This window comes from Polypterus senegalus, chromosome 2 (assembly GCF_016835505.1).
Source record: "Polypterus senegalus isolate Bchr_013 chromosome 2, ASM1683550v1, whole genome shotgun sequence".
NCBI classification, from domain to species: domain Eukaryota; kingdom Metazoa; phylum Chordata; class Cladistia; order Polypteriformes; family Polypteridae; genus Polypterus; species Polypterus senegalus.
Window position 1 is genome coordinate 261,039,943 of NC_053155.1, and position 13,907 is coordinate 261,053,849.

Consider the following 13,907-nt stretch of genomic DNA (forward strand, 5'->3'; position numbering starts at 1 on the left):
GATTTAATGAGTATTGTGGTGGAGAGTGTGCTTTGTGCACTGTGGCGACAAAATAAAGTCAACTTGAGGACTTTTACCTGGTGTCTGGAGTCATGGACAGGGGTTTAAGGAAGCGAGAGCACCCCCTATCGTTCACAGCTGTTACATTTTACATAGCCTATAAAGCAAGATTCACAGTGCTATAGAGTGGCACATATTGCATATTGGACAACCATGCAATCATGCATTTACAATGTAACTGTACTTTGTGCAAGTAATAAAAATCTGTGCTTATAAAGAATTATTTAATATTTAATAAAGGATAAAGCTATTTTGCTTGTTTTGTAGCACTGCACTGAAAATGTTAAAGGTATAGGGAGAGTTCAAGAAAGTTCAAGCTTTCAAGCATATCAATATATTGGAACACCTCAAGTTATAACATTAAATTTAAACTATTAATGCTGAATTGGTACCTTATAATTAGGTTCTTTAAAGGTTCTACTGATATTTGTTTCTACAGTCAAAAGAATGTAAACTATAACTTTTTCCCACTGCTTTAATGAGATCTTAATACAACTTTTAATCTGTTATTTGGGGAGCATGAAGCACAGCATGCAGCTGTCTAATAAAGTTGTGAAATCTATTTAATAATTGGTTAAACAATGATACACTGATAAGTTTTTTTTTTTAATGGTTCTTAATGAAATGCTGTAAAGCAAAGAAAAGTGTTGCATCGCCTATCAAACATTAGTACTCTTCAACAAAAGAATTATCTAAATATTTCCTCTTTAATTTTACTAATAAAATGACAAAAAAATAAAATTGAACAAAGTTTTGTGAACACCTTAACATTTCTCAGGTTACAGTGAGTTAGATATTCATAAAACTTATAAAAAGTTAACAGGAGAGGGCACTCTAATAGTGTCACTTCAAACAATGCCTCAGATGCACTACCAAGACACAGACACCAGACCTCAGCTCCCTTTAGTATCTCCTGGCATTTCTACAGCCCTGAGGCCTCAGTAGCTCATAAAGGGTCTGATCACTAAGGAAGCTTGTGGGTTTCCTGTCTGAAAAGGCAAGCATTGCTCCAAATGGGTAGTGTGTGCTGCCACTTAATGAGTAATGATTGGTGTCCTTCAAGTTTAAAGGTCATTATGGCACGAATTTTCCTGAGCTTGAAAAATGTGCTGCTCCCTATCAGCCTGGAGATATTTTAGCCTATTTTTAAATGTATCTGGTGATTAATCCCATGTAGATTGCTTCCATGGTTCTTTTTACAACCCCACAACAATTGTCAGTTTTCTTCCTACTGTTAACACTGGACCTTGTCTCTGTACTGTGCTGAATTTTATTAACTATGTTGGCCCAATACTATGCTATGCATCAGCTCCACTATGGTAATACTGAAAAAATAATATCCAAGTAGATTTTATGGTGACTTACAATTATCAGCATTAACCTGTAATATTTATACTCAAGCAGAGCTTAATTCCCTACTTACTCAGAAGGGTAACTCAGTAGAATAGTTACAAGAAAATTAATTTGAATCATGGCTTTTTCACTGTATGCATGTAGTTTGCTTGTTTTGATCTTGACCAAATGGATTTTTCCACATCTACACTTGCATATCACAGATACGCACATTAAGTTGACTGGAGACTCTAAACACTGATTCAGTATGAGTGAGTGTGATTGTGTGAGGAAGTCTACTCTGTAATCGACTGATGCACTACACAGGGTTGTCTCCTGCCCTGTGACTGCTAGGGTGTGGCATAACACTTCCCTGAAATCTAAGAATCACTTTACTGGAGTTGTAAGGTGAAGTGTTCAGAAATATTATATATATATATACACATGGCCATGGTCCATGCACACTATATTCGGGGGGGGGGAGCCCTGGACAGTGCAATACCTCCCCCTGAATGCTAGATGGCTGCCCCCCTGGGTTGGAGCAGTGCCTCGATTCCCACAGTTGAAATTCCCACAATTTCCTAAGCACCTGGAGCACTTCCGGGTGAACTATAAAAGGGGTCAGCGACCACCACTCAGCGGCTGCAGTCGGGAGAAGGAAGAGGACAAGGTTGCCTGGGAGGAGTGGTGATGCCGAAAGGAGAAAGTGCTTGGTGACTGCTGTGTGTTTGGGACTGTGTATTGCCTGTTAGGTTCATGGGGAAGATGTGCCCCACAGGTGAAGAAAAAATAAATATTTTGTTTATTTTACCCGTGCCTCCTGTTTCCAATCTGTGTTGGTTCGGGCACTAAATAGCGCCTTATTCGCAATATACAACTTGCTTGTTCCTTAACAGATTAGAGTATGAATTGATTTGCATATGACAAACACCAAATTATCAGAACCTGACCATTTAGTAACTAACAACACAATTCATAACTGGGGAGGGCCAAAACATTAGATTTTTTAAGGTGGTTTATTTATTTTCTAGCAACCTGTCCAACATTAGTAGCTGCTTTGTGTCTTGTGCTGCAAGGATTGAATATGTCTCCCTATACTAAATTAAATAAGTTCAGAAAATAGATGGATGTCTTAAAAAAAATGTTAAATCTATTAAAAGGGAAACCACTGAAAAAGAACAATTTTGGAAAAATATTCACTCTGACTATAGCAGTTCTTCTTACCAATGACTGACGCACAAAACCCCGGTTTAAAAAAAAAAAAAAGAATTTGATGTACAGTACTGTAGTTCTGTTTTGGCAAAAATAAAAGAAAACTGTACATTTTTATTCAAGTGAAACATTTTTCTCATATCTTGAATTCTAACAAAAATCATTCCTTGTCTTCAGTACTTCAGGTAATTAGGGGTTAGGGTAAAAAATACAATTCCAAGCACCATCAAGTTGTCCTACAAGCAAACCGAATGGGACTCAAATACTTGTTTATTATTACAACCTAAGATAAAAGTGTTTGTCATTTGTATTTTTGTGGTTTCAAGACTAACATACAATAATCTAATACAAGTGAAAAGTTTGAGTACAAGCCCAAATAAGTACCACCAATCAACTCAGTCATGCCTTCTTATATTTACATATTGAAGCCTAGATTATTTGACAATAATCATATACTGTTTGACAGGTGCCTTTAGAGTTTCCTAAACTCCAGCACAAAAGATATGGAGGGCTAGTTTCAAGATAGAAGTCACATGTATGAAGAGATATTTAATTAATGTATTATGACTTTAACCATGATCTGCAAATGAAAGTGGATTAAAGGGTATGTTTGGTATTTTTTAAGTTTAAGTTATTTTTACAAAATAACAACATACATACATTAATTTAGTCCTGGAAACTTGTGTTTGTGACATAAGCATTATTTGTAAATTTAAAATAAAAAACATTTCTCGTCCAGCTGCCTTTCAAGACAGTCTTTGGGGCACCAGAAGAAATAAGAAAGGAAAACCGTAAAACTTACCAAACATACCACTTGGAAAGGTAAAAAGTTTCAGATTTTAGAAAAAAAATTATCTTGTGTATTGCTTGGGTTTGTTCATGACAACCAAACAAACTTGGAAGTAATTAATCTTTATCACAGATTCTTGGCACTATCTTTCTTTGCTTTTCAGTTCATGAAAGCTGGCGTGGGTTGAGTTTTCATGTAAACAACAGTCAGTATAACAGATGCCATAATGCAAACTGGAAGCCCTGGAGTAAGTAAAGCATGTATCTGTAGCTGTTTAGCTTTGCTTTTCAGCAAAAATGGTTCAAAAACATGTATACCTCTGACATGAAATTAAATGAAAAAAATGAATTGTAATGTGTGTTCTTGTTGAACTCAATTTAAAGTAACAGTTGTAATCTACTGAACTAATTTCTTAAACTAAATTCAACTCCTTTAGTCTTTCCTTATAAATCATACGTTGCAGTCCTGGAATCAGCCTAGTCGCTCTTCTCTGGACATTGTTTAGTTTTTCTATGTAATTTTTAAAGACCAAAAGTAAAACTGCATGCAGTACTCCAGGTGCAGCCTCAGTGTGTTATAACACTTGCGCATAACCTCCCGCGACTTGTACTTTACAGATGCAATATAACCTAACATTCTGTTAGCCTTCTTATTGGCTTCTCAACACTATTTGGAAGTTACCTGTAACAAGTTCACTATGACCTCTATCTAGGTTCTTCTCATAAGTTTTATACCTCCCATTGTTTATTCTAATCTAACATTTTTACTTCCTATGTGTAATACATTGCATGCACTTACATTACATCTGTCACAAATCGGTCCAAGCCTGTATGCTGTCCAAGTCCCTCTGTAATAATTCAAAGGATTGTTGATTATTTGCTAAACTGTCTAGCTTAATGTCATCTGCCAATTTAACTAACTTATTTAGGGCCCTATGATTTCTACTGATACAGGGAACACAGACGGAATCACAGAATTAACACATGCAAACAGATTTTAGATTTAAAAACAGAAATTTCCAAAGGTTCGAAACTTAAGGAGCAACTGTTATAAAACCTTCCAATATATTAAACGTTTTGAGTAATCTGTAGTTCTATCACCCAGATACTATTGTCTAGTTTGTTGTTTTTCAGCAAACGCAATTCTTTATAGAAATTCATTCGTGCCTCTATCCATTTGTGTGCATGTTTCTTTATGTTTTCTCAATAAAGGCATGCAAGTTAGCTAGTTGCAGAAGACAGACGAAAATGTCGAACCAAGCAGTTTCAGATACCCCTAACTAAGAAACATAAGCTTAACTTTTATGAATATGGAAAACAACGTTTTTGCCAGCATACCATAGACTGGACATGAAAAGATACTTGCAATGGCCACATCAAATCTAAATCCCATCTCGAGAACAAGGAGAAATTAAGAATAAATGCAAGTTATCGGCAATATACTAATAACCAAATTGTGCTTCACTCATTCAGAACATGGAACCAATGTAGAAAGCATTTTAAGATGGGGAATCTTTTATCTGTGGCACCTCTGCAAGAGAACCACCTCTTTCAACCCTCACAAAAATATGCAGTTTTTAATATCTGGAAAAGATTTGGGATTAAATTGCTTAGAGATCTTTATATAGATAACATATTTGCATCCTATGAACAATTACATTCCAAATTTAACTTTCCAGCTACACATTTCTTTCACTATCTTCAAATTAGGAACTTTGTTAAACAGAACCTGTCTGATTTTCCTCATCTTACACCCTCCTCCATGCCGGAAAAAATATTGCTCAATTTCAAGGACATGGACACCATCTCTGCAATATATAAAATTATTTTACAGTCCCTTCTCTTTTAAAGATCCAAGAGGACAATGGGAAAAAGATCTCAATCAATTAATCAGAAAAGGAGTGGAAAATAGCAATGTAGTGACTTCACTCAAGCTCCATATGCGCAAAGAATACAATTATTCAACTCTGTAGTACTAGGGTGTTGTACCGTGTTAGCCATTATGAATGTAGAGAAAGCCAAGCAAAATGACACCTTTTATTGGCTACCTAAATAAAAGGTGTCATTTTGCTTCAATTATTCAACTCAAAATTATATATCGAGCACATTTGTCTCGCTGTCCAAAATGTTTCCAGGGCAAGATCCAACCTGCGAACGCTGCAATCATGTCCCAGCCTCACTGCTGTTGAGATCAGTGCAAGTCCACTGCTGTACAATTCCTCCTTGCTACAATATACCCCAATTTCTGAATCAGTATCAATGATAAATGTATTGCCATCTGAAGCACTCATTCTCTCACATCAGTGGCTCAAAAGCAGCAATACCTACAGCTTGGTGCTCCCAGTACCATTTGAATATATCATTCGACCTATTCCAATATGATGGAAAAGTATGAGCTTTGTCAGTCCCAATATCATTCATTTTGAAAACAAACCTGTGAATGCAGTGGTGCATTCATGAAACAGTGTTGCAATAAACCACACTCAAATGATAATGAAGTCAATGTTACACACCGACAACCTTCAATTTTGCATCATTATATAGAAAAATAATCACGGTTCTACCAAAGTACAATCAGTTTGTCATATTAATACTCTAGTTTTTTCAATCAGATCATTAAATTCCCGGCTTTTGATGAAAGACATTTGGTTATGTGTTCCATTTCAGTCATGTGGTGATATCACACACAATGCATGATACAATGCCAAATATCATTGGCAGTATTTTGCATCATGAAATTCAAAACAACAAAATTTTATCTCATTTCTAATTTTATTTACTATTAAACATTAATGAAGAGTTGTTCAATGTCATGAAATGGAAGTCTATTGTACAGATGTATGACTATAAACTTCACTAGGTATTAAACTTCATTAGGTATGGGTAAGGCTGGGTACAAACTCCAGTGATAACAGATAGGTTTAGATTTGATTTTTAGTACCCATACAAAACTTATCACAGCATGTGCTACAACAAGCTATTCTAGATAGAAATCCACCAACAGCTATTTATCACAACTTTGGGATATACTGGTACAGACATGGACCAGAACAAATTGTTAGAAACCATTTGACTATCATTTAGGTGCACCTAATAAAGTGTACAATCAGTATAACATTAACTTCCTAACAGATGTATAAAATATTAATGATTACTATCTATATGATAAAAGCTGATTTCTTCCTGTCCATTACACTCTCTTCTTTAATTTCAGCATTATGTTGTGCCATCTACTGGAATATAATTTGTAATGCATGTAGTAATTAATATGCATTGCATTTTTCATTCCAATAGATGGCACATAACATACAATAATGCTGATCTATAGAATTCTGCATCAAATTCTTTATAACTGAGGCTGACACTATAAGTTAATAAAGGAAAGAATTATAGAAATAAAAAAGCTGTCCACGTCTTCAGGACAAAAAACAACCCAAAGCGTCCATAGGTTTTTTACTATATTGGTGAAATTGCAGAGGTGTCAGTTAAGTGGGCCGGGACAGGTCCTGTCTTGTCTGATGTTCCAAATATTTCTGTATCATTACAGAACTATAATCAATACAGAGTACATTTTACAATTAAATCATAAATCAGCTCACAAAGAAATTCATAAGTGCCACAAGACTAACAATCATGGGCAAATACAGGGTGAGCCAAAAAGAAGTACCACATTTCAAACATTTATTCTATAAAAATGCTACAAAATAAAATAAATTTCATTACGACACAATGAAGGGTATACAAAATACATTTTTTTTCCACTGTGTTTAAAAAAAATGATGTCTTCAAGAAGGTGGCCATCATTAGCGATAACACTCTTCGAGTCGATTTCTGAACGCTTGTATGACTCGTTCAGCCATTTAAAGGGGAATAGTAGTGATTTCATGGCAAATAGCATTGTTGAGGGCTTCAAGGTTTTGAGGCTGGTTTGTGTATACCTTCGTCCTGAAATAGCCCCAGAAAAAGAAATCAAACAGAGTGATATAAGGCGAACGTGAAGGCCACCCGACATCATTGCTCAGGGAGGTCAGCTTCCCCGGAAACATCTCCTGCAAAACTTGCTTGGATCTCCGTGTTGCATGTGCTGTTGCTTCATCCAATTGAAACCAGGCATCCACCACACCCATTTCTTCCAGTTGTGGCCGCAAAAAGTTCTCTAGCATTTCAGTGTAATGTTCCGAAATGACAGTGACCGTTACTCCACAGGTCTTCAAAAACGTAAGGGCCTACAATGCCAAATTCTGCAACGGGGTACCAAACTGTAACACGTTCATTATGCAGGGGTCTCTTATGAAGTAACAAGGGTGTGTTTCAGCCCAACAGCAAATGTTTTGCTTATTTACACAACCATTCAAATGGAAATGCATCTTGTCGCTGCAAGTGACAATGGCATCTCGAACGGTCTACCAGTCTCTCTCAAAGAGTTCCTGCACTACCATCATTTTGTATGGATGAAAATTAATTGTCCTCATGCAAAATCCTCCTCAAAGACACGTTGGAAATGTCTAAGGCAGAATCATGTTTGTGTGCTGAACAGCTAGGAGACTGCAAAATGGATGCCCTAACAGCTTGGATGTTTTCAGGCGTTTGCACAGTCTGAGAACGGCCTGGATATTTTCTGTTCAATATTGTACCCACTTGTCTAAATTCAGCCACCCACTGAAGAACTGTTTTTCGATTTGGGACGTCATTATTAGGAGGAATGCTGAAGTGTGTTCGGAAGGTATGTTGTATAGTGATGGATTGGTTGTTTTTGAAGAACATTAACAGCGAAAACACAGTGCACACCAGACCAAGGCATGTTGCCAAATGAAAACTACAAGGGATCATCTATCACAGAACCCTCACCCCAACCCATTCAGCCGCCTCTACCTAGTGCAGTGACCTTCAAAAATGTGGTACTTCTTTTTGGCTTACCCTGTACATAACAGCAACATTAACACCAAACCAACAGGAAGACAGATAATGACAGCAGAACATCATTAATTATTTAGCAATAAAAAGAAAAAAAAGCACATTACAGTTTTGACCTCAAACTGAATATTCACTGACGGACATCTATCATGGCATATTGCATATTGTTAATGTTGCAATCATCACAACAAAATGCTAACATTTAAATGTTTTAAAACTAATTGCTTGATATGCCAGATGACAGAGTGATTATTGTGGTATATTACTAACACAGAAAACGAGCTACAAAAAAAAATGCAAGTGAAAATGCAAACTATAATACTAAATGGAAACAAATGATCAATTCACTTTGGTACTCCTCATAACATGGAAGTCATGCAAATAATTCAAAACGCTTTTAAAACATATTGTATAGTAAAATATACAGAACAATGTTTAATACAATATTTAATAATAATAATAATAATAATACATTTTTTATATATAGCACCTTCCTCATGCTCAAAGCACTTATTTCAACAGCAGGGTATATGTAACATTGGGAATAAATATTTCTGCAATAAATACAGGAGATACAAAGCATTAAATAGAATAAAACACAATAAGCCAGAGTAAAATAGTAAATTCAGCACTAAAAGAAAAGCCAGAACAAATAACATAATTTGTGATATAACACACACACACAAATTATCCTGCATATCTGGACAGAAAGGCAAACTGAATGAAGGGGAAAAATGTTAGGTTAAGTTAAAGGCCTTTTAAAAGAATGAATTGAATCAGCTGATCTAAACACTTATGGGACAAAGACACATTTTTCCTTGTTTTACCCCTTTGCTCCACAATTTGAAATTACAAATCAAACAATACAGAGGTGATTATACATATTTCAGTCACACCATGAAGAAATTACAGCACTTTTTCTACATGCCCCCCACCCCTTCTCAGGGCACCATAATATATGGGGCACAGCAATGGTAGGTCTGTTAAAGTAGTCAAATTTAGTACCCAAGCCTGTAATGTAGCCATCTTTAGCTCCTGCTTGTTTCAGGGGCTTGTCCCCTTAAGTTTTCTCATCAGTGTATGGAAGGCATGCTCAAATGGATTTAAATAAAGTGACTGGATTGGCCATTCAAGATTTTTTCCATATTTTGGCTTTGAAAAATCCCTGTATTACCTTAAAGGTATGTTTGGGATCATTAACTTGCTGTAGGATGAAGCACCATTGAATGAGTTTAAGGGCATTTACACTAGCTTGAGCAGATGTTTCTATATACCTCAGATTTCACTGTGCCACTGCTTTCAGCACCTGCATCATCAATGAAAATAAACGTGCCAATACATGTGGGCACCCATACATGCCCAAGCCATAACACCCCCACCACCATGTTTAACAGATGAGGTGGTATTCTTTGGATATTGAGCAGTTCCTTTACATCTCCAACCTTTGCTCTCACCATCACTCTGATACAAGTTCATCTTTATCTTGTCTGTTCACAAGACCTTTTTCCAGAATTCTGCAGGCTCTTTTAAGTATGTTTTTGCAATCTGGCCATCCTGCTTTTATGGATAACTAATGGTCTGTACCTTGCAGTGTGGACTCTGTGTTTCCATTAATTAAATCTTCTGCCGATAGTACTCTCTGACACATGCACATCTGCCTCCTGAAGACTGTTTCTGACCTGTTGGACAGGAGTTTGGGGCTTTATCATTTACCACTGTGAGAATTCTTCAGTCAAAAGAGGTCTCTTTTGGCCTATCAGTTGATTACCAATGCATTCTTTCTTCCTAATGATATACCAGACAGTTGAGTTAGGTGATCCTAAGGTTTTGCCAGTGTTTTTAATGGTTTAATTCTTGTGCTTCGGCCTCATAATGGCTTCTTTGATTTTCATTGGCAAGCTGTTGTCCTCATGCTGAGCAACGGCAACTACAGATTCCAACGAGGAAAATCAAGCCTAAGAAATCTTATGCATGTACTAATGAAGCAATGAAACACGCCTGAATAATCACAAACACCTGTGATGCCAGTGGTCCCAAACATTATGGTGTTCTAAAATGGGGGACCATGTAGAAAAAAGTATTGTCATTTCCACATGGTGAGACCAAATTAATTTCTGCAATGTGCACGTTAATCATGTCTTAATTATTTGATTTGGAATTTTACACTGTGGAGTACAGGGTAAATCACGGAAAAATGTGTCTGTCCCAAAATTTGTGGTGGGCACTGTATATGTGGGAGAACAGTGCAACAAAACCTTTGCGTTAATACAGGTGCATCTCAATAAATTAGAATATCATCGAAATGCTAATTTATTTCAATAATTCAATTCAAAAAGTGAAATATTATATAGATTCATTATACACAGTGATATATTTCAAATATTTATTCCTTTTCATTTTGCTGATTATGGCTTACAGGTAATGATAGCTCAAAATTCAGTATCTCAAAAAAATATTACATAAGACCAATTAAAAAAAAGATTTTTAATACTGAAATGTTGGCCCACTGAAAAGTATGTCCACATACGCACTCAATACTTGGTCGGGGCTCCTTTTGCATGAATCACTGCATCAATGAGGCGTGGCATGGAGGCGATCAGCCTGTGGAACTGCTGAGGTGTTATGGTCTGGTGTCTCTCATATTCCTTGTTTTAGGTAGAATGCCCAGAGGGGACTGGGTGGTCTCATGGTCTGGAATCCCTACAGATTTTATTTTTTTCTCCAGCCGTCTGGAGTTTTTTTTTGTTTTTTCTGTCCCCCTGGCCATTGGACCTTACTCTTATTCAAAGATAATTAATGTTGATTTATTTTGTTTTCTTATTGTGTCTTTTATTTTTCTATTCTTTATTATGTAAAGCACTTTGAGCTACGGTTTGTATGAAAATGTGCTATATAAATAAATGTTGTTGTTGTTCCTTTTGACAGTACCCCATAGGTTCTCTATGAGGCTTAGGTCAAGTGAGTTTGCTGACCAATGAAGCACAGTGATACCATGGTCATTAAACTAGGTACTGGTACTTTTGGCAGCTTGTCAGCAGGGGGAAGAATGAAGTGCTCTAAAATTTCCTGGTAGTCGGCTGCACCGACTTTGGACTTGATAAAACACAGTGGACCAACACCAGCAGATGACATGGCTCCCCAAATCATCAATAACTGTGGAAACTTTACAGTAGACTATAAGCAACTTGGATTCTGTGCCTCTCCACTCTTCCTCCAGGCTCTGGGACCTTGATTTCCAAATGAAATGCAAAATTTACTTTCAACTGAAAAGAGGACTTTAGACTACTGAGCATTTTCTCCTTAGCCCAGTCAAGATGTTTCTGACATTGTCTCTGGTTCAGGAGTGGCTTGACACAAGGAATATGACCGCTGTAGCCCATGTCCCAAATATGTCCGTGTGTGGTGGCTCTTGAAGCACTGACTCCTTGTGAATCTCCCCCAAATTCTTGAATGGGCTGTGCTTCACAATCCTCTCAAGGCTCTGGTTATTTTCTGCCACATTTTTTCCTTCCATTCAACTTTCCATTAACATACTTAGATATAGCACTCTGAACAGCCAGCTTCTTTAGCAATGACCTTTTGTGGCTTACCCTCCTTGTGGAGGGTGTCAAAGACTGTCTTCTGGACAACTGTCAAGTCAGTAGTCTTCCCCATGATTGTGTGGCCTACTGAACCAGACTGAGAGACCATTTAAAGGCTCAGGACACCTTTGCAGGTGTTTTGGGTTAATTGGCTGAATGGAGTGTGACACCATGAGTCTACAATATCGAACTTTTTCACAATATTCTAATTTTCTGTGATACTGGATTTGGGGTTTTCATTAGCTAAAAGTCATAATCAGCAAAATGAAAAGAAATAAACACGTGAAATATATAGATGCATTACACACAGAATGATAGATGAGTTTCACTTTTTGAACTGAATTACTTAAATAAATTAACATTGCAATGATATTCTAATTTATTGAGATGTGCACTACGTGTTTAGGATAGTGGAAACTCGAGAACGTAACCGCTGCTCTCTGTGATGACAGCTGAACAAACTCAGTTACAGTAGAACACACAAGTTAATTCAGAGACTAGAGACACTTACGGAGACCAAGGGGGTCTTGTCTGGATTAACTCGCTTGAGCAGCCGAAAGATGAAGAAGTGTCTTGCCAGCGACCAGAACTAAACAGAAAAAGTGCGACCGAGTGTTTTCGAATTTATGCATTACAAAATCAAAGAAATAGCCTAAAAGACTGTTAAAAAACTTACTCTATTTACTTACAATAAATAATTATGTTAAAAGGATAAGCGGGTATGTTATCTCCATCGCTTGCTCTAGACTTATTTTATTTCAGAAAAAAAACCTGAATGGATCTCAACCCTTCACGTCAATAAAGGATTCCACTTAACCATATTTGCTTGAAACATATTAATTTGGTTACGATCGAACTAAATCAACTTTAACACTCAACAAGTTTTTAACCTATCAGAAACAACACTGCGCTGATTATGAGCATAAAACAGTAAAGTAGCTTGGGAAAGTTTCGGAGGCTGTCAGTTACCTTGTCATCTTGTGCAGCCTGTACCGTATAGCGCCTTGCAAGTACCCTTCCACCGTTTTGGTAATATGTCAGTGCCCCGCCAACAAGCAAGGAACCCAGCACACCGCGTCCAACTGTCCGCCGAATCCTGGCAATATTAATCCCAGGTGTTTTAATGAAACCTCGTCCCAAACTCACGAGAACTCTTCCCCAGGTAGCCATCTTCACGGAAGTGTCTCACGCTCACACCCTCTCGCGAGATTCCCTTAGAGTCAACTTCAACTGACACTGGGCTTGTGCTTCGGGGAGCATGTGAGCTGCTGGTTGGAAGTGTTAATGCCTGTCTGGTTCATGTTTCAGGTTTAATCGGCGAGCGACTTAAACTCTTTCGTACTTTTAATTTTAATATCTGAAAATAACTTTAAACGCATCAATGAGTTTGAGAAATCCCCTTTTTCTGAGTAATTAAACCACTTTTCATTCACATGCAAGCGCACTAAATTCTAGCCATGATAAGACTGTCATTTACCAGAAATAACCAGATGGATTTTTAATAGACACACGCATGAGGATTTTTTTAACCGTTAGCGTAAACGAAAGCATAGCCCAGCTGACAACGTGAAAATGTTGACAATGCTGACCATCTCCTTTCAGCAACCCTTGGGATTAGAGCAGGATAAATTCTCAAAATGCCCTTGCACAACACATTTCAATGCACTCTAAATATACACGAGTTTCTCTTGTGTTTCATAGAAGAAAATAATTTTATATTCGTGCAGTTAAGATGCCCTGTTGCCAGGCCAAACCGTGGTACTTCTTCATTGATCAGTAAAGGGATACTTGAGGGGAAAGAGGCTCGGTGTTCCAACAATTCTTTCCACAGGTCTCCTTATTCTCTCAACAGTGTCCACCTTTTACTGGAGTGGATTAGTTCTACATGTGACCGAAGTTAAATAAAGAAATAATAATACTTTTGGAAACCCTTCTAAAGAATCACTCATGCCTGTATTTGCCTGTGGTAAAGAAATAAAAATCTAATATCTGTTTCTTCTTGTCTACATATATTTTTAA

The 13,907-nt window shown here is 37.0% G+C and overlaps 1 protein-coding gene across 2 annotated transcripts in view; it reads right to left on the reverse strand.

Moving 5' to 3' along the window:
* Positions 1 to 13,092, reverse strand: part of micu2 (mitochondrial calcium uptake 2) — a 255,931-nt gene extending 242,839 nt beyond the window's left edge. For both annotated transcript variants that reach the window (XM_039745443.1, XM_039745442.1), the window contains exon 1: positions 12,858 to 13,092. In XM_039745443.1, coding sequence (XP_039601377.1) covers positions 12,858 to 13,058 — 201 coding nt within the window. In that variant the 5' untranslated portion in view covers positions 13,059 to 13,092. The remainder of the gene's footprint in view (positions 1 to 12,857) is intronic.
* Positions 13,093 to 13,907: the final 815 nt, after the last annotated feature.